Source organism: Bos indicus x Bos taurus, chromosome 4 (genome assembly GCF_003369695.1).
Source record: "Bos indicus x Bos taurus breed Angus x Brahman F1 hybrid chromosome 4, Bos_hybrid_MaternalHap_v2.0, whole genome shotgun sequence".
Lineage (NCBI taxonomy): Eukaryota > Metazoa > Chordata > Mammalia > Artiodactyla > Bovidae > Bos > Bos indicus x Bos taurus.
The window spans coordinates 42,839,840-42,866,889 of NC_040079.1; the positions used below are offsets into that span (position 1 = coordinate 42,839,840).

The window sequence follows — 27,050 nt, forward strand, 5'->3', positions numbered from 1 at the left end:
CATCTCTCGCACAGGAGTAAACTGATTACAGACTAGCATCTCGGCAGAAGCCGCGGCCGCAGGAGGCGGGTCCGGGGAAGCGCCAGAGAATGAACTGAGGTCGGCAGCGGAGGAAGCGGCGGGCTCGCAGGAGCCTGAGCTCCCAGAGGGTGGGGGACTACGGGAGCGGGTTCGCGGGGATCGGGGCTCCCACGATCTTCCCCCACCTCACCCCGAGGTTCCCGCCCACCGCGCGTTACCTGCAGCACCAGCGCCTGCGCTGCCCCCGGGGGAAAGCCCATGCGGTCCGACGGGTGGCGCAGCAGGCGGTAGAAGTCCGTTTTGCGGTAGAGGAAGCCGAAAAGCACACGCAGAAAGTCCTGAACGTTGCCCACGTGCTGCAAGATGCCCAGCAGGGCCTGATCGTACAGCTCGGCCGCCCCGGGCTCCATGGCGTCGCCGGCCGGAGGAAAGCTCACTCACTGCGGGCGCGGCCCGGACGCCGGCCTATGGCCACTTCCGGTGCTCTGCAGTAACGGCCTCGGCCGCTAGCGCGCCCGGGAAACTTCCGGTCCGCTCTTGTTCGCCCCCGCGGTGGAGATGGGCTGGACTGCGCTGGAGCCGACTGGACCCAGGCACCGCCCCTATTGCCCCCGGGCTTCTCGGGCGGTCTCGCTGAGGAGCAGAAGTGGGCCGCGAAGCGCAAGAGGGCCCGGGGCTGCGGCATTGAGGGCGCCTAGTGGCCATGTTGGAAACTGGCGGAAAAGTTGTAGCGCGGGCAACAACTGTTACGTGAGCCACGCTGTTGTCACGTGGTTTGTGGGCTGTGTTCCAGACTGGATATCCAGAAACTAGGCGGGACAGCGAGAACCCTTTGCTTGCGAGTCCCAAGAGGAAACTGAGACCTTTCTGTTGGTGTGTTTCCCGTTACTAACGTAGTCGTGGGTGAAATGCAAGGTGATGTGCATAAATAAAAGAAGACAAGATTGTCAAGTGAGTGCATGTACCAGTATTAAATGGAAAGAGCTAGATGCAGAATAATCTGGTGTGCCATCCTGTGAAATATACATATACGCATATATATGTGTGTGTATAGTATATATGCGTATGCATAGTATATATATATATACACAGACAGCATGTATACATGTTCTAAGTGTCTTTCAAAGCATAATCTGAAACTCAAAACATAACACTTACTCAAATATATAATGAACACATCAGAGATTTATCCATTTTAATTAACAGTAACCAATGATATGATAAAGCTAGTTTGAAGAAGCTTTTCGAGAAACTGGGTATTTATAACGCTTTCAGAAAACAGAGTAAGATGGCTAGATTGGATACAACGCTGGCTGGTGTCCTATAAAATGATGTAGATTATCTTTCCTAGTGGATAGAAATGATTTGCATCTCTACTGGCCTGAAATCTACAAGTTAACATGTATCTTCATAGTGTATGGACTCTAATGAATTGTAAACAAAGTCAAACTCATAAATTGCTCTAGAGCAGCGGTTCTGAAACTTTTTGGACTTAGGACCTATTTACAGGGGATTCCCTGAGGGTCCAGTGGTTAGGACTCTGCACTCTCACATCAGAATGCCCAGGTTCAATTCCTGCTCCAGGAACTAAGATCCCACAAGTGTGGCCATGGCCAAAAGGAGGAAAAAAAAAAAAAGACACATTTTCATTCTTAAAATATATCAAAGACTCTTTGGAGTCTTCCATAAATTTTATGTGTATTCTGTTTATTGATAGTTACCATATTGGACATAAAAACAGAAAATGTTTAAATATTTATGCATTTTAACATAATAAAAACATGTTAACATATTTTTGTAAAGAAGTAAGGTTCTTCAGAGCAGTAAAAGTTTATGAGAAACAAAGCATCCTTTTAAATTTTTGCAAATCTCTTTACTATCTAGCTTAATTGAATTGAAGACAGCCAGATTCTCACATCTGCTGCATTCACTGCATTGCAGTATGGTGTTTTGATTGAAGTATGAGAAACCCAGTCTTATACAAATAGCAGTTTAATTGCCTTTTCAAATAAATGTGAGGAGTATTCTTGGAAACTACATCAACATTCAACAAATTGTAGTTTCTTAAAGATTAGTTGCACTGTGAAATCTGAAATTGTATCAGTAAATGTCTCCTACTTTGTCACATTAATATCCATTGGTCTGTCCTAATACTTTGAGTGGATCTTTGTTCACAATCTAGTCTCTGTATACACAACACAGAGCAAGGAGAGATGGAAGAAAGAGGCAGACCACTTCAGACTGGTAGGTAGGAGGTTTAATAAGCAAGGAAAGTTACTTGTCCTGGGCAGCCACAAGACCAGTGTATTTTCACGTCCACTTTGCCAGAATCGCAAATGTTTATACAGACACCTTAACTGGGTTCAATCACATACACTGTCCAGATGGTCTCAAAAACACCTTCCTCTCTCAAGGTGTTGAGAGGAAGATGTTGTTGAAAACAACTCTCGCTGTGAGAATGGTACGCAGAGCAGCAGAGCATACATTACAAGGACAGAGGAAGGCGTGAGGAGTCTCCCATTGCCTGGGTCTAGCCAGAGGGTCAACCAGGGATCGTGTTCTCCTGAATACCCCCAACAAACTTTTACACACATGATTTTGTAAAATCAGAATGGAATAAAGAATGTGATGCAAGAATCTTAACTATATTAAAAATGTATAAGGGCTTCCCTGGTGGTCCAGGGGTTAAGAATCCTGCCAATGCAAGAGAAACGAGTTCAATCCCTGGTCTGGGAATATTCCACATGCTGCAGAACAACTAAACCCGTGCCCCACTACTACTGAACCCATGCACCTAGAGCCTGTGCTCTGCAACAACAGAAGCCACTGCAATGAGAAGCCCACGCACCACAACTAAAGAGTAGCCCCTGATCTCCGCAACTAGAGAAGGCCTGAAGGCAGAAACAAAGACCTAGCTCAGCCAAAAATAAATAAATAAATATTTTTTCAATGTATGAAGCAGCTTCTCTGAAAGGGATACTGACCCCATCTGAAAGATGCTAACCCAAGTAACTTTGGAAAGGAATGATGTCTGTAAGACTAAAGGCAAAAGGAATTGCATGTAAACACTAAATTCTAAAGTTGTTTTCCACAGGAGTGTAGGTTATCATTTCTCAGACTCCTACATATGTATAAAGGTAATCAACAACTAAGTAAATGGTGAGGGTTGTGGAGCCCGGCTTCTCATTAGTGGCATGAGAGGCTACAGAGAAGCAAGAAAGGAGTCTAGAATGATTCATGTGATTATGGGTTATAACTGGAGGTATCAGCATAAAATCCTGTTTAGCTTAATGTAGATACAGATGGCTTTTCATAGAAATACTTCTAGAAATGTGTACATATACAGGTCAGTATTCACATATGTATGCCCTTGCTCTCTCAGCTGAGAGGATCAGAAGCAACAAAGCCCCAGCAGCAAAACACACTGAACACCCAGATCCTGATTTCTAATCTTATCTCCAGATGAAGGACTGGAACTCCTGGGAGAAATGGCTGACTCTAGGACTGGGATAGAAATATACAAGTTGAGCCTATACTATCTTATAATGCCAGGAAGTACAAAAGTGCTCAAAAAGTGGGGGGAACCCCACAGTGAAAGGAATACATCAAAGGGACCTAGGAGCCAACTGGAAGAGTTCCCAATGGCCAAATGTGGAGCAAATAGTCACTATATTAAAACCCAAAGTAAAAAATGAGCATCCTTGGTTCCATACTGATAAAGATAGCATACTGAATAAATAATAAATGGAGAACAATTTCCCTGTTCAGAAGAGTTCCAAATAATTTATGTAAACACTCCACCCTCCAGGAAGTAGAGCATAACCACTCACCCTTAAGTGTGGGCTGTGCATAGCAACTTCGCTGCAAAGAGTGCACCACGCAAACAGGTGCAAGATAAGTGTACAGAGGAGACACCTGGCCAACACAACCTCAGCCAGGTGGTCAGGGCCAGTGTGACAGCGACAAGTTACGGTGACTGCAGGCACCCTTGACACAATAGGCTGAGACCGGCTCTCTGCCTCGTGATCTCCCTCCGAAAAACCCATCACCTTTGTCTAATCGGGAGAAACACTAGACAAACCCCATTTGAAGGACATTCTTTAAAATACCTGACCAATCTTCAACTGTCCGAGTCACCAAAAACAAAGAAAAGGAGAGCCTGAAACACTGTCACAAACAAACGGAGCCTAAGTAGACATAACAACAGTGTTGTGGAGTGTCCTGGACAGGATCCTGGCTCAGGAAAAGGACCCTGGGTAAAATTGTGGAAATCTAAACAAAATATGGATTTGGGTTAGTAGTAATTATCAGTACTGGTTCATTCATGGTACACTGACAAGTGTTATCACACTAATGTGTTACTCAAGTAAATTTTGGGGGGCGGGCGGGGGGCATACAGGAACTCTCTGTATTATCTTTGTAATTTTTCTGTAAAACTATTCTAAAATAAAAAAAGTTTTCTTTTAAAAAAGTATTTTTTAGAAAGGGATAACAATCTATAACCCCACTCCCCTCCCTCCCAGAAACAAGTGGAGCGTTGTGTTGGTATTGGTGCAGGGAAAGAGGCACCCTTATCCCCTGCTGGTGGAGGTGTGAATAGGGCAGACGCCCTGGAAGACACTAGTCTGTATCCATTCAGTGCTACAGCGATGGTAGCTCCCCACACATAGACAGGAGACGTGTAAACACCTGCTCATCACACAGGTCCATGGTTCCATACCTGAAATCCCATACGCAAGCTGAATTTCAGAATTTAGAACGTTTTTTTAGAAAGGTAATTTGATGCTTACAGTACATTAGATATTAGACCTCATCAGGATCTGGGGAAGCAACATGAAATCAAACTTGTTAATGTGCTGAAATATATGACTATTCACATCAAGTTGGCTGAAGAGTGTAAGTATGCTATTTATGGGAGAAAAAAAAAAAAAGAGAAGTGTTAGTCACTCAGTTGTGTCTGACTCTTTGCAACCCCGTGGACTATAGCCCGCCAGGCTCCTCTGTCCATGGAATTCTCCAGGCAGGAATACTGGAGTGGGTTGCCATTTCCCTCTCCAGGGGATCTTCCCATCCCAAGGATAGAACCTGAATCTCCTGCATTGCAGGCAAATTCTTTACCATCTGAGCCACCAGGGAAACCTATTTATAAAGAGTATAAATAGATACATCGTGTCTGATCAGTCTTTGCTATGAAATGAGTTTGTCCCAAACTTACAAAAGACAAAAACAAACACACTAGGTTTTCAGAGTTCTGGGGGTTCTGAAATTCCACATAAGTGACTGTGGACTTATAGCAGAAAAAATAATTCAGGACAATGTGATTGCCCACTAGCAGGGGAATGCATAAAAAAACATCCTGTTCATTCACACAATGGAAAGCTGTGTCACAGTTAAAATGATTGGACTAGATCTCCATGTATCGTCACGAATAAATCGAAAAAATGTATGCTGCATAAAAAAAAAAAAAAAAACCTCATTGCAAAAGGATAGGTCACGTATGGTATCAATTAAGGAAAATTTTAAATGTGAACAAATATGTTGTTCACATATATGGAACTAAAGTTTTAAAACTTGCATGAGGAGGACACATGTCAAATTCAAGAGATGGATTTGGACCAGGTCACACCCAAGCCATCACGTGGCACCTCTATCACAATCAGTGTCCTTATGGGTGAGATCTGGTGGCTAGAGGATGACCGATGGTGGACGGTCCTGTGGAGACAGCCTCTCTCAGGGCCTGGGGGAAGGATAAGTCAAAGGACCCCCAGGAGGAGCCTTCATGGCCCCTCAGGTCATGGCTGATGAGCTTGGACAGGGGCTCTGGCCCCATCAGAACTTCTGCCTGTTCTCTGATGGAGAGCTCTCGAGGCCTCCTACACTCTTGGCAGGATGTTCAAAGCTGCAGTTGACGTAGACACCATAATCAGTGCTCATCTGAGCGGGGTGCTTTGAGCAAGAGGTCTCCTTGGCCGCAGCTGCCTCCTCCTGCTGCTTCTGCTGCTGCACCAGAGCTGGGTTGACATCAGGCCCTGCAGAGGGACAGACACGAGCAACACGGTCAGGGAGGCGGCATGCTGGGTGCGGGATGCAGGCATGTGTTGGAGCCTCAAATGGAAGTTCTAGAGAGGGAGAGCTAAGTCCTAAGCCCCCCACCTCCCATCACTGCCCTTCACCCCAGCCCTCACTTCACCACACCCCCCAAAAGCTGGTAACTGTCAGTTGCCACCCACGCCCAGCCCCTGGTCCCCTCTGCCTTCCAGTGCAGGTCCCTGCCATCCGGGGGTCTGGCAGGGGAAGCCCTAAGCCACCCATAGCCAGTGACTCCCTCCCCCTCCTCTCTTCCTTGGACACGCTGTGCAAGCATTCCTTGCTGAGAGAAGCCATTCCTCACTGTCATCAGACTCAGGTCAGAGAGGGGACCCGGATCCCTGCGCCTGCCACTCGCCTCTCTGTCAGGATTCCAGCCACTCTCCAGGGGGTGGGCCACTCAGAATCTCCAAGGGGTGGCCATGACCTATGGGACCTGTGGCTCCCCAGCCAGGTAGCCTCTGGGGAGGTCCCCAACAACCACATTCTCCTCTTCCAAAGGGGGTCAGGAAGTTTCTACAAGACTGGGGTGCCTTGCGGAGGGGTGCCGGTGCTGTGTGGCCTCCAAATACACTGCATGTGACCAGCTCTATTACTGGGATGGAGGGGTCTCAGGTTCCTCATCTGTGAAATGGGGATGAAAACATCACCTACCTCCAGGGATGATAAGAGAATTAATATATATTTACTAGCACACAAACACACTCTTCTATTAATATAAATGGTCCATCTAAAATTACCATTATTATTAGTCCTGGTGTCAGGGAACAGTGCAAAATTGAACTCTCAGCTTGCCCACCCTATGAGGGAACGCTCCATCCAGGGGTCCTGTTTAAATCTCTGTGGAGGGATGGGGTGTGTAAATAACTGTGCTCAGTAGGGACTTGTCTAGTGGTCCACTGGTTGGGAGTCAGCCTGCTAATGCTGGGGACACAGGTTTGACCCCTGGTCCAGGAACTAAGATCCCACATGTCTCGGGGTAACTAAGCTCATGCACACAACCACTGAAGCCCATGTACTCTAGAGCCTGTGCCCCGCAACAAGAGAAGACCACGCACCACAACTAGAGTAACCCCTGCTCGCTGCACCTAGAGAAAGCCCACAGCAGCAAAGACCCAGAGCAGCCAATAAGTAATTCTTTAAAAAAGAATAACTGTGTTCTACAGTAAGCTCCAGGAGTTGGTGATGGACAGGGAAGCCCGGCATGCTGAAGTCCATGGGGTCGCAAAGAATCAGACTTGACTGAGCTGAACTGAACTGAATGCTCTACAGTGAGGAAACAAAAATGTACATGTTGCTAATAGGAGTTTAAATGGTAAAACTTCTTAGAGGGTGTTAACAGTTGGAATGAACAATCAGTATTCATGGACTGAACTTTCTCTAGGATATATTGGAGAATGAGGTCAAAGATTCAGCCACAAAGGATAGTCATTGCAGCACTGACAATAACATGCAAAGTCAGAAATAGTCTAGTTCTAGCTCTATTTCAGTCGCTCAGTAGTGTCCAGCTCTTTGTGACCCCATGGACTGCAACACACCAGGCTTCCCTGTCCATCACCAACTCCTGGAGTTTGCTCAAAGTCATGTCCATCAAGTTGGTGATGCCAGAAACAGTCTAATGTCCAGCAACTGGGGGCTGGCTAAATGGACTGTGGCCAATCCATACAAAAGGATATGTTTTTCAACTGCAAGTTGTCACCCATGAATGACTCATGAAATCAATTTCTCAGATAACACCGGAATTTCTTAAAAAATCAATGATAGAATAGAACAGAAAATACCTGAAGCTTCTTAGGCAGTGTTATTTTGTGAAAGGCCTGTTCTACTCTGCATGTCCATGTCCATACCTGTACATATCTCCTCTCAATGTGAAAATCTATTTTTTGCTCAAGTCATGATCAAAAGTTCAATGGCATGCAGCAGAGAACCATATGGCCACTGAATGTGTTTGAAATGCACATCTGACCCCAAAAAGATGCTTTCATATGCTAAATGAAAAACTGTAGCTTCCAAACCAGGAGAAATGGTGTGCCCACAATTTGGGGCAGTACCCGTTCCAGGTGAGGGGGGGCTGTGAGTGTTCCTGGCATTTTGCCTGTGGCTTGGAATCTTGTGGGAGGGGCCTGGCACTCACCCAGGTAGCTGAGGATGACGGGCAGGAAGACCAGGCCATGCAGCAGGCCCAGCACAGTGATGAGGAGGTTGAGACGGAAGAAAAAGATCTGGATGAGCTGCGCCTTGGCCAGGCCCAGGACAAGGATGCCAGGCAGGTTGGTCATGGCTACTCCTGCAAACACCTGGGGGTCACAAGCAGGTGTCAGACTGGGCACGGGGTGGCTGGCCAAGGACCATGCAAGGCAGCCTATCACTCACCGCACTGCCCATGGAGATGGTGGCCTCCTTAGCCCTCTCCAGCCGGGTGGGCTTGGTGCTGATGGCAAAGGAGCGGGTGATATGGGACACAAACTCCACAGAGATGCCCACCGCCTGAGGGAAGAAAGGGGGCTTCAGCCACCCAAGGGCAGGGGCAGGGGCCTCCACCCAGGCCAGCAGGCAGCACCTAGACTCTAGAAAGAATTGGGAGCCTCGTTTCCCACACTAGAGCCCTGACACTCCAGCCGGCGGGTTACCGTGACCAGGTTGATGAGGGACACAGCATTGTAGCTGATGTCCCAGAGCATCATGAAGCCCACAGTGTCCACCAGGATCATGATGATAGAGAAGAGGTTGAGGAGGCCGGAGCGGACGTCCATGCCCAGCAGGAAGCAGCAGACGACAAAGGTGGGCACCAGGCAGATGGTGAGCATAAAGAGCCCCTCGGGGACTATGGTCAGGTACTGCTCATAGAACACGTTGGTGACCCTGTGGGGCACAGAGCACAGTCACTGCTCCGCAGCTTCCTGTGCCCACTTCGGGATGAACACTGGGTCCAGGTGCAGCTGAAGCCCCTCTGCTGGAGCCCACCCCCACCTCGCGGCCACCCTTGCCAACCCAGCACCCTCACCCGCACCCCCCTCTGGAGCACATGCACTCACGAGTAAGGGAAGACCTCAAAATCTGGGTCAGTGCCTGGCACCTTCCGCAGGTCAGCGGTGATGTTGGCTGCCAGTGCCCGAGTTGCCCGCAGAGCCTCCGTGAAATCCCGCGAGTTCTTCAGCGGCTTGTTGTAGGCCATGAACCGCGAGGCTGTGAAAGCCAGAGCCTGCGTCAGATACCCTCAGAACCCCCAAGAGGCAGTGCTCAGCTGAGTTCAGGGATCTGCTGCCATCATTTGGGAACTCTTAATACATGTTGAGCAAAGGGCCCTGCATTTCGGTTTTCCCCCAGCCCTGCAAGCTCTGTAGCTGGTCCTACTGCTGTGCCAGACTCAAGTCCTGGCCCTGCCTCTGATGGATGGAACTTAAAGAGTTCTCCTGAGGGACTTCACTGGTGGTCCAGTGGCTAAGACTCCAGGCTCCCAGTGCAGGGGGCCTGGGTTCGATTCCTAATTGGGGAACTAGGTCCCACATGCCACAACTAAGAACTTGCATGCCACAACTAAGACCCAATGCAGCCAAATAAATATATTTTTTAAAGAAAGAGAGAGATCTCCTGGATGAACCCAAACACTGCTCTGTATGGTTTCAAAACATGCACTGGATTCTTAACATTAATTTCATTATTTTTCCAATGCACATTTTCCTATAAGAAAGGACCAGAAAGGGAGACAAAAAATACAACAGTTGACTTAACAGAGCTGTGGGTTGGGGGACCCCCTGGGTAAGTAGAATAGTCATTCATTGAACTGGCTGCCCACTGCCCACATCTGGGTGTGACTTGCACCTGAGAGAAGAGGAAGTAGGTGGCCCCCAAGTGCAGCATCAGCCACTGAGAATTCCATGAATGTCACACTGATTATGAATTTAGGGGATGGGGAGAAGGAAGCAGGCAGACACAGGGTGGAGTCCGAGGACATGAAACTGGGTGACATGACTTCTGAAGACAGGACCAGGACAGTTAGAAGTCCCCCAGAAAGGAAGAAGGAGGGAAGGTTCAAGATGGAGAATCTGTCTCCTGGGACTCTTGGGGCCCCCGGGGCAGCTGACCCTGGTCTTCCCCTCCAGTCAAGGCCAGACTTACCTAAAATCTGGCCATCTGAGCTCATATTCACTGAGGTGCTGTATGCTGCCAGGCCACTGCAGGAGGAGGACCAGAACAGATTAGCCAAGGATCTGTCCCCTCTGTGAGCTTGGCCTATGGCTACCCCTAGAGGCCCCGCACTGCCTCCTGCCCCCTGTGACCCTGCCGTGGGCACCCACACAGCTGTCCTCCTCAGTGCCCCCCCACCACCGCCCACTGCCTACCCTTTGGGACATTTGATGTTGGGCTCGTCACTCAGAAACCAGGGAAGATATTTGTGGAACTGCTCCACTGATGGCCGGGCAGAGCCCGCTGTGGGGCTCACACAGGTCTTCAAGCAGGCCAGGGAGTCTACAAAGAGAGTGGGGGGCTCTAGGCAGCAGCACCCCCCAAGGCCAGGCAGACGATGCCCTGCCCCACCTTGTGCTCCTTTCCCATTAGGATCCCCATGCACTCCCACTGCTGTAACAAGCATGGTTACTGTGGAGAGATATGTGTTTGCCTCTACAGATGGGAGGAGTGCCCCTCTCATATATGGAAACTGCTGGTACCTTCAAGCAGGGTGGGAAGCAAAGTTCAGGGCGGAGAAACAGCCTCCACGGGGCCTCCCCACTCCACCTACAAGCGCAGCTGCTGAGGCAGGATCATGCACCAACCTCAACTCTCACTCCACTCACATGGCACTTGAGCACCAGTCTGCTCAGTGGGTATGGGCACAACTCAGCAGGGCCAGGAGGGTGCGATTGCCTGGTAATCCAGCTGGACATCTACATATATAGGTGTAGCACCCCAACCTTAGCACCTAGACAGGGTCCCTGCCCCAAACTGACCCTGTAGGAGGGCAGGAAGGGGTAAGAGATCCTCCACTGGTTCTGTCCGTTCTCTAGTCCCAATTTCCCCAAGCTATGGTGGGCCCTGAACTCCCAGAGGCCCCATACTCACTGACAGTCGAGGGGCAGAACTCATCTTTATTGGGACCAGAGATATAAAGGCGGCAGCAGGAAGATGAAGTCAGCCAGTCAATGAAGTCGTCCACCCAGGAGGAGGCAGGGATGGCCAGGTAAGACCTGAATGTCAGGGAAGAGGAAGTCAGGGGACAGGACCAGATAGGCAAGCTGTTGTGGGTCCTTCCTACAGTCCAACCTCCACGCTGGCTCCCCTCAGGCGCATAGCAGCAGGTGGGCAGCAGGGCAGGAGGGAGAGAGACACACAGAGGTGGGCTGGGACACTCACATATCAGGGAAGTCGGTGGCGTACTGGATCTTCTGGGTTAAGGAGAAGTTGTTGCAGCCTGCACTGGAGCAGATGGCATTCATTCCTTCCTCACTGGAGAAGTTGTAGCCCCCAGTGGTAACAAAATAGACCGGGGCCCCCACCTCAAAGTAGCGGTTCATAAAGAGGAAATAGTCGATCAGGTATGAGTCCTGCAATGGAAGACAGTCAGTGAGCCCATGGCCAGACACACCTCCAGCATATGCTCAAGAGATACACACACAGTGATACACACAGAGGTACAGGCTCACAGAGTCATGTGTACAGTTCCACTACAGACGTACATGGTCATAAGTATACCCACAGAGGCACACACACACTCCAAGGTACACCTATCTAGGTATAATCACAAATACCTACACAGAACACACTCAACGGAGGTACAAGCACAGGGCATCACATACTCCCCTGTGTGAACACGCTCTCTGACACACACATACGAACACATACATATAGTTTTTACCCCTTCCTATCATCCCCTGTTTGGCACAGCCACAGTCTAGCAAGTTAGCCTATGACCACAGCCCACATGGATGCACACATATAAACACCCTCCTGCACACCCTCAAGGCTGTATGCCAGGCATCTTCATGGCTCATTCCCTTCTCCTGCAACATAAAACTTCAAAGTGACATCAGGAATGATGGTGGAGTAGGAAGTACCAGGATTCGCCTCCCCATCTAGACAATAACTGCACTGGCAGAATCTGCCTGATGTAACTATTTTGGTACTCTGGGGTCTAGTGAGGGCTTCAAGTTTCCAGAGAAAGTTCTGGATGGTAGATTGTGGTTAATTCGATCTACTTCAGCTCTTAGTATGGTACTAGCTAGTCATCATTTATCCTCCCCGACCTGTGGCAGGCAGCCATGAATGCATTCCAGGAACAGTCTGCACACAGCTTGCAGACCTGCCTCTTAAATATCAAGGATCTGTGTTCTCATCACTCATTGCTGCTTCTAATCTCAGTAGAGCAGAAACAAAGTCAGGTGCCATTAGAACCTTCACCTCAAACTGAAGTGACTGCCAAGATATTTAAAGATTATCTTTACTTGCCCAAGATATTAAAGGGCAAGTGCTAAATTTGTCTTCCCCCTTCATATTTCCCTTTTTCTCCTTTTGAGAGCCAGACATTTAAGAAACATGACACTCAAAAGCAACCACAAATACAAGGAAAAGTAGATAGTCACTGCACATGCCCAGGGAAAAGTGGAGATTCAGAAAAGATCTGTAAAGACTTTACATCTCAAGCTGATCTCCAGGACAGAGACATTCGCAACAATTAACTTTTTAAAATAAATGAATAAATAAGCAAATTCTGGGGATGGGAGAGAATCTAATTTCTGGAGTTATTTTGGACTCAAATGTCCATTTTTCAAAAACAACAACAAAATCATAAAGCATGCAATGACTCAGAAAGATATGGCCCATACCTAGGGACAAAAATTAATCGACACTATCCTTGAGAAAGACCAGACAATGGATATATTAGATAGAGACCTTAAAACGACTATCTTAGAGATGCTCAAAGAGCCAAAATAACATTGTTTTCTGGACACAGTCAAGAAAACAATGTATGAACAAAATGGAGGGACTTCCCTGGTGATCTAGTGGTTAAGAATCTGCCTTCCAATGCAGGGGACACAGGTGCAGTCCCTGGTCAGGGAACTAAGATTCCACAACCTTGGGGAAACTAAGCCTGTGCACCACAATGAAGACCCAGCACAGCCAAAACACACACAACACACACACAATGGAATGATCAATAAAGAGAAAATATAAAACAGAACCAAAAAGAAGTTCTGGAGCTGAAATGTACAATAAATAAAGAAATAACTAGAGGGATTCAAAGACATATTTGAGCAGTCAGAAGAAGAATGGCCACACATGAAGACAGGACAATTGAAATTATCAAATGAAAAACAGAAAGAAAAAAGAATAAGGAAAATGAACAGAAACTAAGGGATCGTGCAGCATCATCAAGCAGAACAACACACACATCATAAGAATCCCAGACAGAAAAGAGAGAGAAAGAGGAAAAGAGATTATTTGAAGAAACAATGGCCAAGATTTCATAAATTTGATAAAAGATATGAGTATAAAAATCCATAGAACTTTAGCAAACTCTTAGTAGGAAAACGCAAAGAGACCCAGAACCAAGGCACATTACAATTCAAGTGTTGAACGATAAAGACAAAAAGAGAATTCTGAAAGCAACAAGAAAGAAGAGGCTTATTATATATAAAGATTATAAGCATAGTTTCTATCAGAAAACTTGAAGGCCAGAAGGCAGTGGATTTGTATATTTAAAGTATTTAAGTGGGAAAAAACTCTCAACCAGGAGCCCCATTTTTGGCAAAACTGTCCTTCAAAAATGAGGGGGAAAATTAAAGCATTAAAAATTAAAATAACTATAGAAGTCTGTTGCCAGAAGACCTGTCCTGCAAGAAGCTATAAAGTGAGTCCTTCAAGTTAAAGTGAAATGATGCTAAAGCATAACTCAAAGTCATGTAATTAAATAAAGATCACCGGTAAAAGTAAATACATGGGAAATTATAAAAGCTAGTTTTATTATAACTTTGGTTTGCAATTCCATTTTTTTATTTCTACATATCTTAAGAGATTGATACATTAAAAAAGTATTATTCTGTTTTTGAATACGCAATGTATAAAGATGTGATTTTATGATAGCAATAACTGAAAGGAAATGGAAAGGTGCAGTAAAGGAACAGATTTTTTGTAAGCAATCCATGTTAATCTAGGATAAATTCAACGCACTGTAGGATATTTAACGTAATTTCCCTGGTAACCACAAAGGAAATAGTCATATAACATACCCAAAAGGAAATGCAAAAAGAATTTAAACATTTCGCTATCAACTAAACACAAAAGAAGATGGCAATGCAGGAAATGAGAAACAAGCTATAAAGTGCATAGAAAACAAACAGCACAATAGCAAGTCTCTCCTCATCAGTAATTGCTTTACATGTAAATAGACTACTCTCTCTCATAAGAAGTCAGAAGTGGACAGAATGGGTTAGAGAAATAGGATCCAACAATATGATGTCTATAAGAGTCAGTTGAGATCCAGAGACACCCACAGGTTGAAAGTGAAAGTATAGAAAAAGATATGCCATGCAAATAGTAGACAGTTTGCAAAGATTGCAAAGATATTCCATGCAATAGTAGGCTATCCCACTGCCAGGTAAAATAGGCTTTAAATCAAGAAAGTTTACAAGACAAAGAAGAACATTATATATTATTAGAAGATTCAGTACAGCAAGGATAAGTGTATACAAACAGTTCCACACCTAATGAGTGACCATCAAAATCTATGAAGCGAAACTTGACAGAACTGAAGGGAGAAATAGGAAATTCTACAATGAGTTCAGTACTCTACGTCAGTAATGGGTAGGACATCCAGACAGAACACAAGTCGGGAAATGGAAGACTTGAACAACGCTAAATCAACTAAATCTAGCAAGCTTATACAGAAACTCTGCTCAACAACAAAATGCAGATTCCTCTCAAATACACATGGGACATTCTGCAAGATAAACTAGGTATTTGGCCACATATTAAATCTCAACATTTAAAAAGATAGATGTCATATTATGTATACACCCTGACCATGACTGCATGGTTAGAAATCATTAACAGAAGGAAAACTGAAAAATTCACAAAGTCATAGAAATTATACATCCCAGCAATGATTTATCTTGAATATGACACCAAAGGCACAGTTAACAACACCAACAAAAATAGACAAATTGGACTTCATGAAGATTAAAAACTTAAGTACATCAAAAGATACTACCAATAGAGTAAAAAAGCAACCAACAGAAATGAAGAAAATATTCACAATTCACATATCTGATATCTGATATTAATTAATCAGATATTAATCCCACATATCTGATAAGGGATTGATTATCCAAGCTATCTAAAGAACTCTTTAAACTTAACAACAACAAAATCCAGCCCAATTCAAAAATAGACATTTCTCCAAAGGAAATATACAAATGGCCAATAAGTAAATGCTTAACATCACTAATCATTAGGGAAACACAAATAAGCCACAATGAGATACCACTTCATATCTATTATGATGGCTGTTGTCAAAAAACAAACAAACAAAACTCAGAAAATAAGTGTTGGTGAAGGCATGGAGAAATTGGAACCCTTGCACTGTTGGTAGGAATGTAAAATGGTACAGCTATATAGAAATCAGTGTGAAGGTTCCTCAAAAAATTAAAAATAGAATTGCCATATGATTTAACAATTCCACTTCTGGGTATATACCCAAAATAATTAAAAGCAGGGTTTCAAAGAGATATTTGTAAACCCATGTGCATAGCAGCATTATTTCACAATAGCCAAAACATGGAAGCAACCCATATCCATCAACAGAAAAATGGTTAAGCAAAATGTGATATATATGCATTCATACATACAGGAATATCATTCAGCCTCAAAAAGGGAGGAAATTCTGATACATGCTACAACATGACCAAACCCTGAGGACATCATGCTAAATGAAATAAGCCCATCACAAAAGGACAAATGGATGATTCCACATATGTAAGGGACCTGGAATAGACAAATGCAGAGACACAAAGGAGAATGGGGCAGGGGGTGCTCCAGGGACTGGGGGAGGAGGAATGGGGAGTTAGCGTTTAATAGGGACAGAGTTTCAGTTTTGCAGGATGAAAGAGCTATGGAGATGGATGATGGTGAGGATTGTACAATGTCCTTAATGCCACTTAAAAAATGGTTAAAATGGCAAATTTTATGTTATATTTTACCAGAAAAAAATTGAAAGAAATACATTTTATATAGTCATAAGAAACAAATTCTCCCCCAAAGGAAAATAAACAAAGAGCATAAACAAAACCTCAGCTGGGGGACTTCCCTGGTGGTCCAGTGGCTAAGACTCCCCGCTCCCAGTGCACGAGGCCTGGTTTGATCTCTGGTCAGGGAACTAGATCCCACACGCCACAACTAAAGATTTCACACACCGTGACTAAAGGTTCCGAGCACGCCAACTAAGAGCCAACACAACCAGAAAAAAAAATTCCTCAGCTGGTCTTACAGCCCAGTACCTCCTTCTCACTGGTTTGGCCTACCAGGCCACTGATACCCATTCTGGGGTCACTGGGGACCCTCTTCTCTTCAGCCGTGTGAGCAGTCCCCAGGGCCACCGTGAGTGGCAGAGTCATTCTGGACCCTTGCTGGCTTTGCAGCCTCTTCTTGCTCCCTATGGTGGCTCGAAGGTGCCGTCCTGCCTGTCTGCTCTGCTCCCGCCTCATCTTGCTTCCAAGACCAGCACCACCAGAAGGTGGCTACCAGGCCACTGAATCCAAGATTCCTGCCCACGCCCAGACCCCCATCGCCACCCCTACAGTGGCCCTGGATGTCCAAGCCCTCATGATGCTCTCTCTCCCCTAGAGCACAGGTATGCAGACTTGCTTCCCCCAGCCACCAGCCCAGCTCTGGTTGCATGTCCAGACAAACCTCAGGTCCCTGGCCTCTTTGATGTATGATTCCTGTCAACCTCATATGCTAGCTGGTCCTTGTCAGCACATTTCCCCACCCCGTCACCTGCAGCACCTCCAGCTCTCGGCCTTACTGCCTCTCCTCCGCACACCTACAGTCACCTCTGCACAAGTAAATGAGCCTTGGTACGCCCCAACCTCCCATGGGTCAGTGCTGTGACCCTTGCCTCCTTCCTCTGCAAATCCCACTCATGCTCAGACACCCCTCAAGCCTCTCCTCCATCCAAAATCCTCAAGACCATCCAGGTCTTTTCTTCCCCAGAGCCCCCAACCCTCCCTGTCTTTCCGAGGACAGTCCAGGGACATTTGCTGCTGCAAAACCCAGGCCTGAGGACAGAGAGGCAGGCACTAGGCACTAGGCACTAGGCACTGTGCATCTGGCACTAGGCAGACATTCACTGAGATGTTGGTCATTCTGCCCGGACAATCGGCTCCCACGGCCAGTCACTCGGCTGCCTGGTCGTCTCCCTCTGGTGGCCTGGGGCTGGAACCGAACTCAGGCACTTTCCATGCAGAATATGGCTTCTCTTCCTAACTCCTCATGATGAATGGTCCCCCACCCCTACCACACCCCTGGTTCAGGCCAACCCATCCACTCTGTGCTGCTGATTGCCCTCACAGCCTTGGGGACTGAGGAGAGGGGAGGGAGGGCACCCACCTTGGGCAGAGCCAGCTGCTGGTCCAGCCCCACATTAATGTAGCACATGAAATAGAGGCTCGCTGCAAACAGGGCCAGGAAGAGCAGCACCTGGAAAGGGAAGCGTCACTTGAAAGCCTCCCACCCAGCAACTCCCCAGTCTGGGTCTGGACGGGGTCTTGTAAGAAACATTCTGGAGTTGGGCCAACTTGAATCTTAGCACCCCCATCCCTGCCCCGGCTTCAGACCCTGGACCTGGGCAAGCTCCAGACCCCTCCGATGACCACGGGCAAGGATCAAGGCTAAGCAGACCCTCCCACCCCAGACACTGCCAGGCCCCCCCAACCCTGGGTGGCATAAGGTCCCCCTGCTGCCCCTCTCGCCCACTCACCACGACCACGCGGGTGAGCCAGTGCAACAGGAATGGGACGTAGAACTTGCGGAAGAATCGGAGCAGGAGCCCCTCATCCTGGCTCGGCGGGGGCAGCTTCTGGGCTGTCTTGCAACAGCAGATGTCCATCCGGGAAGCCTAGAAGGAGGAAGGCACTCAAGATGACCCCAAAACAGACCCTGGGGACCACTTCCCTCCCGTGGAGTGGGAGAGTCACCTTCCACATGTGGACTGTTCCAGCACCGCATGATGGGGACATGCCAGTGTGCTCTTTTCTTTATCTTCATTTTCGGCCTTGATAAAATACCTTTGAACTTTGCACCATCACCGAAACAAGAGCTCCCTCCCTGTCAATCTCTCACTTATACTTTATTTCACGACCTCAGGTACTTTTAGCAGGTTTGATCATATTCCCCCAAATGACCAAAACAAAGTTAATTTTCCACGGGACATCAGGGACTTTGTGACCTAAACATTCCAGCACGCTGTTCCCACACTCAGTCCCCATGCTCTGAGCCTTCTGTGCAAAGTGGAGCCACTCCATCCCCGGCCAAGATGGGGACCAAGGGTGAGTCCCTGGGCCTTGCCTCCACCCCTACCTCTTGCCTCCTGCTGTCGAGGGAGAGCAGGGCCACAAAGGCTGACATCTGTAGCAGGAAGTCAAGAAGCACTGCAAAGCCGGAGGTCAGGGCAAAGGTCCGTACAGCTGGCATGGGGGTCAGGGCTCCTGGGGGACGGGGAGGGGGGTCAAGAGTGAATCTCAGGGCCTGGCACCTGCTCAGATGGTAATAGAGGGAAAGGGGGCTGCCAGCATAAGAACTCCCAGTGCCTGGTGGGGAGGGGTTGCTCAGGCTCACCTAAGAAGAAGCAGATGGCCTCAGAGAGGCTGCAGAGAAGCATGCTGGGGGCCACTCTGCCCAGGGCTCGGCCGATGTGGGCCTCCCGTTCTTCCCCAGGCCTCCGAGGCAGCCTCTGCATGGGGATGGCAGGGACAGGGTCAAGATCTGACCAAGGGCTCTGTCCCTCACAGGCCAGCTGGGAGCTGCCACATGCCCTCACTCCCCAAGGCATGGGCATTGCCTGGAGATGCAGCCAGGCCTGAGGAACTGCCCCCACCTTCCCCAGTGGGGACAGCGGGGCAGTGACACTCTGCCCTGCCACATCTTCCACTTCTCAGGGTCTGGCCCAGAGAAACGCATGGTGTATTTTGGGATGTCCATAGCATCCTTCCTCTGACTCATCACTAGAACTCTAAATGTTCACTAACAAGAGAGGCTAAAGATTCTACTTGTCTTTCCGTGGAATGCTACCTAGCACTACAAAGACAGAGGTGGCTCTGTGTAGAGCAGAGATGAACAAACATGACTCCATATTGGACCTCTAACCTTTGTGCTCTGTTGCCTGTGCTTAGTCTTGCTGTCTCTGGATCTTTTGTAAAAGGATGTTGCCCAGAGCCTGGAATATACATGACAGCCCATTGCCAAGGCTCTGACCTTTAAAGGGTATAACACTTTTCCATTCATATAGAGATTAAAAGGGTGCAGAACAGAATCTAACATTTGCCTTGTTGGAGGGGTTTAGGACCTACTTTGACAGCTGCAAGAATAAAAGATTCTGGCACCAAAAGGTTTGCAACACCCAGCCACACCACTTCCCCTTTTAGTATAAAAGAAGTCTAAATTCTAACTCAGGTAAGGTGGTTCTTTGGGACACTAGTCCACCATCTTCTCAGTCTGCTGACCTTTCAAATAAAGTCACTATTCCTTTCCCCAGCACCTCATCTCTCAATTTATTGGACTGCCATGCAGTGAGCAGTATGAGCTTGGGCTCAGTAACAGATGTGCTGTGTGACACTCTTGCCAGACACAATGTGGGGCTAACTGAGAGCAAGTTCAGGAGACATGTGAGGTACAAATGCATTTATGTGAAAGATAAACACAGAGCACTGTATTCTACAGGAATTGTACACATGGACATCAGTGCTTAGGAAGAGGCTGAAATAAACCCAGCAAACCCATGGGGCCATGCCTGGGTGTGTAGGGGCAGCTGAGGGTGTGCAGAACTTCTGCCCTCTTACCTGGTACTCAAGAACGAAGATGAAGATGTTGTCAGCCCCCACGGCAAGCACCAGGAAGGGCACCACTTGAAGGATCACCAGTGAGGAAGGGACACCCAGGTAGGAGAAGAAGCCCATAGAGGCCACGACTGCTCCCAGCACCACGGCCACCCCGCCCAGGCCCAGCGTGGCCTTGGAGTCCACCTGCAATGGGACCAGGCTCAGCCTCCTGGCTGCAGGGCTGCCCGATGTGCCCCAACCCTCGTTAGAGGAGAGCTGCATGCTCTGAGCTTCTGCACTTTGGCCACTCTGCAGCGCCATCCTCTCGAGAGCAGGTCCTGTGAGCCTGACCACTTCTTCCTCGAGCATGCATCGTAAGACTATGTAAATACCAACTTCGCATTTGCACAAGTCGAGGGAGGGTTGTCATGAGCAGAGTGAAAACTCGCATGGCCTTTCGAAACAGAACACTTCAAGAAGCATCACCCCTTGGAAGAGCCACCCTGGGTATGTCCACTTTGCTGTTTTGAAGTGCTCTAGACAGTAGGTTGGGAAAGTTCTAGGCACCCTGATGGTGGGCCAGCTCACCCTCACAGCTCCCCTCTCACTTCTCACCGGTACCCGACGCCAGCTGGAGTAGCTGCCCAGGGCCAGGGAGATGTACAGGAAGATGACAAGGTAGCTAACAGCAAAGACGGGCAGGTCCTCGGCCGTGGTGCTGTTGATCTCATCCTCCAGGGAACGCTGTGGACACACACCCGACCAGACCCCCTGACCCAAGAGCTCGGCCAGAGGGCACCGTGTATGTGAGCCCCTGTGAACTCGGACGTGGCTCACAAACAGCTGTAGCATCACCCCATCCTCCTGGGCAGGCACCCGTTAGCTCAGGGTCACTTGGGAGGGGTGAGGGAAGGATGGGGATACAGGACCCCACCAAAACCACCTGAACTGTCTGCCCCAGAGCCAGGGACCCTGCAGCCCCTACCTCCGCCATGAATGTGACCTGGAACACACCAGCCGTCCGACGCTGAAAGGCTCGCATCTCCTCCAAGAAGGCTGCCTCCCAGAGCTTAGCCTGGGCCAGCTTGGGGTCCCCAGGAGGGTAATTGTTGAGGGAGAAGGTCATGATCAGGGCCTCTGCCTCAGAATAGTCCTTTCCTGGAAAGAAAAATGCTCAGCTACCTCCAACCACACCTCTGCTTTCCTCCCCCTACTCCAGCCTCACCCCTGCTTCCCCTCCCCCAACTGCAGCCACACCCCTGCCTCTCCTCCCCCACCCTCCTCGTCCAAGCCATTGTGTAATTCTACATCCTACTTCCCTCTATCAGTCAAAGGCAAAACCTGTGGTTTCAGGCACAGAACCAGAGAACCTGAGCAGGGTTGGCGGAAGATGCAATAAGTGACAGAGAAAGGATGCAGGATGGGCAGGTCTGTCATCCCCATGAGCCCCTCACCGACCCAGCCGCTCCCAGGCAGTGGGAAGCCCCCACGGCCTCTCCCATCCTTCTGTCCATGACTCCTGCCCCATATGTCCACTCACTGGCCTCCTGGGGAGGTCGGAGCTTACCTTTGTAGCCCCCCACGGCGAGGAAGGGGAAGATGGGTGCCCCATAGTCAGCCATGCAGCTCAGGGCCAGGGCCGTGCCATCTTTGTAGGTGAGGGGGGCACTGGTGGGAGAGAAAAGGACCTTTCCTGACCCCATTCCGACCACCATGGCCCCTGTACCTCACCCCAGACCCCAGCACCATCACCTGACCCCCAATCAGAACATTTCTTGGTCCAATCCAGAGTGAACTGGGGCTCCCTGAGCAGGACCTCGAGTTCATTTTCCCTTCACACCAGCCTCATGGTCCTGGCTCCACCATCATCTCCTTCCAGATTGGCAGGTGGATGAGCATCACACACACTCCCCTGGAGTGGCGGCTGGATTCTGGTACCAGCCCCTCCCTGAGTCCTAAGCACCAACAGAGACACACAGGCCTCACACTGCCCTCAGGGGTCTCCTCCCACCAGCCCAGAGCCCTCCAGGCCCTGAGGTGGGAACTCCTTCTTTCCTCATTCAATGTTCCAGCTCTGTAACTGTGGTCGGGTCTCCATGCCCCTCACTGAGGCCTTTCTGTAAATGGGTCATAGGTGCCTGGACAAAGCACTCATTTTGAGTGCACCTGTGAGTCACCAGCTGGCGGGGAGTGCTGGTTGCTGTGTGACCTTGAGCAGTTGACCACACCCCTCTGAGCCTCAGTTTCCCTGTCTCTGAAATGGGGATAATCAGGCCACCCAAGAGTTGTGAGCATCCAAAATCAAAATAAAGGCAATTCAAGGACTGGAATGGATGAGATGGTTGGGCGGCGTCATCAAGTCAATGGACATGAGTTTGAGCAACTCCGGGAGATACTGAAGGACAGGAAAGCCTGGCGTGCTGCAGTCCATCAGGTCTCAAAGAGTCAGACACGACTGAGCAACTGAACAGCAACAAAGGACTGGAAACCCAGAGTCAGAGCTTCTTCCCCTGACCTGCCAGTCCCAAGGGCCAGCCCTGGGGCTGAGGCACAGACTCCGGGAAGCAGCCCACACTTGGTTTGCCTGAGGGGTGGGAGCCCTGACTCTTATCCAGAGGTATTCAGGGTAACCCAGGGTCTCAGGAGCCCTAGAGACCCTTTCAAGGTCTACAAAGTCAAAACTATGTCCATAATAACACTAAGATGCCATTCTGTTTTCAGCCTCCTTTGATCTCAAGTCTGTGGCCTACAGACAGTTCACTGACATGGCTTTAGTTTCATATTGCAGCTAACATTTAAGAAAGCATCACTTGCTGAGTTAGATGAAGTAGTAAAGAAAACCCACAATTCTCTGGAAAGGCTTTGACAACACACTTCCCTCCTCTGGCTACATGGGTGGGTGTGCGGCCAAGCATTCTCGCTGCACTTCAACCAACGGGCCAAATGCAGAACCAGATGCCAGAATCCAGCATCTTCTGCTAAGCCAGACCCCAAAGAGATTTGCAAAGATCTAAAACAATGTTACTGTGATCACTCCTGATATTTTCAGTACAGAAAATACGATTTTTTTTCATAAAAATATGTTATGGGACTTCCCTGGTGGTCCAGTGGTTGAGAGTATGCCTACTGGTGTGAGGGACGCGGGTTCCATCCCTGGTCCATGAGGATCCAACATGCTGTAGAATGGCTGGGCCCATGCGTGCACCACAACTAATGAGCCCATGAACCACAACTACTGAAGCCTGCGTGCCTTTGAGCCTGTGCTCCACAGCAAGACAAACCACCACAGTGAGAAGCTTGAGCACCACAACAAAGAGCCTGTGTGCCACAACAAGGACCCAGCACAGAAAAAAAAAATTAATAATTTCCTTTAAAAAAATAAATAAATAAAAAATGTTATTTGTGTCAGCATATAATGGGCCTATTATAGCTATTGTTACAGAATTAATTAACTATTTTGTCATTTCTCAGTTTTACTTTCTCATGTGGTAAATGTCAGTGAATATAACCTCTACCCACACCCCAGCTCTCTGGGGTGCTTGGTCTTTTGTCAAGAGTGAAGGGACCCTGAGACCAAGCATTTGAAGACCTCTGTCCACTCCAACCCCAGGGGCCTCAGTGCTGCTAGCCAGCCTGCTCCCTTCAAGGCTTGGTAGCTCTCAAACCTCCACTCTTGGTCCTAAGACCCATAAGCTTCACTGGCTTCCTGCTTGCACCACAGCCAAGTTCACGCAGCTGGGGACCAAGCCCCAAACAACCTGCACAGGGCACCTGGCCCAGGCCCCTGCCCAGGCCCGGGGCACCTCCTGGGCTGCCCATGGCCCTGCTGGCCTGCACCCAGGCCCAGCACAGAAGCAAAGAAGGGAAACTACAAAGCACACCAGTGAGCAGGGCCTTCAGATTGCTCTGTGACCCTTAAACCAAGAACATGCAAGGACGAGTCCAGCTACATCAGGAGCGCTACAGAAAGACCACGTGGAGGCCAGGACAGTCAAGTGTGAATCAGGTATGGCGAGCGTGCACTCCACTGAGGATGCGGAACCCAAGAAGGAACTTGGAGAGACACGGCACATCACAGCCCACGTGACCGAGAGGCAGAGCACCTCAACCATACAAGATGTGTACCCGGCCTGGGCCCCACGAGGCCCATGCTGACCCCAGAACCTGGTCCTGGGAGGACTCACTTGGCGCAGTAGAGGAAGTGGTCCCTCCAGTCCACCTGGGCGGTCTGCCCTGACAGCGTCTGGTTGGCTGTGAGCAGCAGCTGAGTGCGGTTGTTCTGGAAGTACTGCAGGAGGCTGTTGACGCAGCAGTCGGACAGACTGGCGTTATGTGGGTTGAGGGGGGCGTAGCAGGTGTCCCGCAGGGAGACGTTCCGCTGCTCCTCTGGCGACCACACCTGCAGATGCCGCAGCCTCTCCTGCAATTCCAGCACCTCCAGCAGCAGATCCGAGGACAAGATCCCGCTGAAGTTCTTGGGCCCCAGCAGCAGGGAGTCATACCTATAGCTGGGCCGGTGAGGTGCTGTCATGAACACCTGGCTGGTTCGGAAGAAGGGGCCGAAATACTTGTCGTGGAACGCCTTCTCACGTCGGGCTAGGCTGTTGGGGGCTGACCACAACTCCACGGGGTCCGTGGTCAGTTCTATAAAAGCCAGGCCCCCTGCCAGGGCCACCACCACAATCACAGATACCGCCAGGATGGTCAGTGGCCATGAGGCCACCCAAGTGCCCCAGCACTGGAAGCAGCGGCTGAGGAGGGTGTGGGTGGAGAGGCTAAGCCTGTGGGCCAGGTTGATGCTTGCCTTGGGCTTGGGCGTCTTGCGCTTGCCCCTGCACCACTCGGCCAGGCGGGACCGCAGGAGGAAGGCCGTGAGCAAGACAAAGAGAGAACAGAGGATGATAATGAGGACCAGGCTCCCTTCCATCCGGCCCAGGCGGAAGGTGGGGTCCAGGGCCCGGGGCTGGGCAATCACGGGGCAGGAGGCGGCACAGTCCTGGCAGGAACAGGCCGCTGCACCGTCCCCCTGGGACTGGTTGCAGGGCACGACCTCATCATTTAGAGGCTGTATCGTGCTCCCCTCGGCCTGGCTAGGCTCCCACAGGTGGAAGGTGATGTCCAGGGGTGCCAGGCCATTGCTCGTGTCCCCCTGGAAATTGAGCCAGCGCTGGGCGTTGCAGAGGGCAGAGCCATAGACGCCACACATGGAGCCCACGGCCAGTGTGGCAGCTGCGGGGATGCGCACACGGCTGCAGGAGTTGTAGGTCTGCTCGGCAAAGCTGCGCTGGTAGAAGGCCTCGTAGGCCACCACGGCCTGGGACTGGCTGTCCCCCTGTGTGACCACTCGGGTCACATTGATGAAGAGGCTTTGGTTGGGGCTGCAGGTGTTGTGGCAGTGCAGGCTCACGAAGTTGTCAGAGCAGGCGGGACAGCGAGTGAGGAGGGCCTTGGTGATCCGCAGGCTCATGTCCAGGGCCACCAGCTGCTTGGAGGAGCAGCAGGCGTAGGTGGTGCTGGCGCCAGTGTAGAGACGGGGACAGATGCTTTGTAGGAGGGCCAGGTGGTCACCTGTGATGTGGCGAGCAGGTGAGTTATCCAGGCAGGACACATTGGACAGCGAAGCCAGGCTTCCGGACAGCTCCGGGTTCTTCCCGCACTCATCGTAGAAGGCACAGTAGCCAGGCTGGTGTATGGGTGTGTAGACCTCACTCTGGGCCTGTGGAACAGGGCAATGTCACCACGGGCCCCAGCGCTGGCCAGCACCTCTGGGTAGCTGATGGGGCAGTGGGCAGCCAGGGAGGGCGTGGGGAATGATGCCAAACAGGGCAGGTGAGGGGTGGACGTCGGGCAGCTCCAGGATGCCAGGGGGTCCAGGGGAGCACTGGAGGAGATGGGATGCCCAAGTAGCACATGGGACTCTCGGCGGTGTCTAAGGATTGTGAGCGGATGGGTGAAGGCCTGGTTGACCCTGAGTGACAGGGTCACTGAAGAAAGAGGTGACCTGACATATCTGGGAGAGAACAGGGTCACCCAGAAGACCCCTGGACCCCTGTGTGGTCCTCCTGAGAAAAAGTGGCCCCTGGACAAGTCAAGGGACTGACTCCCAGGAGCCATGTGGATGCAGGCCCTGTGTGCCTCGGGCATCATTGCCATAGCAGTCAGCCACCACCATGACCAAACTGCAGACCACACCCAGAGGCCGGGACCCCTCTTGGAGAATCTGAGCAGAGCTTCCCCTGCCTTCATCTGCCGGGAGCTGAAAACCTTCACCCACCTCCTCAGACGTGGAAATGAGCAGGAAACTTGAGAGGTAAGAACCTCGGACCTCCTCCCTGGATGCCAAATCCTCTGTGGGTGATTCTCCCCTTGAATCCACCTCATCAGCACCCCAGGACTGGATCTTCCTTTAACCTCCCACGAGCCACCTTAGGCCAGGACACCCACAGCAGACCAGGGATGGGAAGAACTTGGTCACACCCAAGCCACCTGTCCCATTCCCCATGCTTGTGTCCATCTGACCCCATCATCTGGAGACTTGAGCAGCCTAAGACTCCCAACCTGCACCTCTTCTCTAGGGTGCCTGGCATCCCTCATCTATGTAGAAATTGCCCCCATCTGCAGACCCCTGGCCCTCTCTCACATTTGCCAAGCAGCCCTTGCCCAGAGAGGACACAGGGATTGGGACTCACCGAGTGCAGGAGCAGGGCCCAGAGCAACCAGCCCTTCAGGCCAGTCTCCACCATCCTGGCACTGGGCAGGGGTCAGAGGGTAAGTGAGGCCAGGCCTTGGGGACAGCCAAGGGCCGGCTCCTGACAATGCCAGAGCCCACTTCAGCCGTACATATACTGAAACTGGGGACGGACTACAGGGCAGCTTCCCTACCAGGGACAGCATCACCTGACTGGGTTGGGGACC

At 49.9% G+C, this 27,050-nt stretch overlaps 2 protein-coding genes across 2 annotated transcripts in view; both read right to left on the reverse strand.

The window, feature by feature from the left end:
* NUDCD3 (NudC domain containing 3) overlaps positions 1-737 on the reverse strand; it is a 70,738-nt gene extending 70,001 nt beyond the window's left edge. Inside the window, exon 1 of the mRNA XM_027539253.1 lies at positions 240-737. Coding sequence (XP_027395054.1) covers positions 240-431 — 192 coding nt within the window. The 5' untranslated portion in view covers positions 432-737. The remainder of the gene's footprint in view (positions 1-239) is intronic.
* Positions 738-5,098: 4,361 nt separating this feature from the next.
* Positions 5,099-26,963, reverse strand: NPC1L1 (NPC1 like intracellular cholesterol transporter 1). Its single transcript, XM_027539254.1, has 19 exons — positions 26,825-26,963; positions 24,320-25,851; positions 21,703-21,803; positions 21,121-21,293; positions 20,751-20,879; positions 20,157-20,339; positions 18,937-19,051; positions 18,679-18,806; positions 18,080-18,217; positions 17,710-17,799; positions 11,461-11,651; positions 11,170-11,294; positions 10,452-10,578; positions 10,228-10,283; positions 9,144-9,294; positions 8,739-8,970; positions 8,482-8,595; positions 8,243-8,405; positions 5,099-6,050 (listed from the first exon to the last, which is right to left on the reverse strand). Exons 1-19 carry the CDS (start codon positions 26,876-26,878, stop codon positions 5,851-5,853), a joined length of 4,002 nt encoding a protein of 1,333 aa, XP_027395055.1. The 5' UTR covers positions 26,879-26,963; the 3' UTR covers positions 5,099-5,850.
* Between the last annotated feature and the right edge of the window lie 87 nt (positions 26,964-27,050).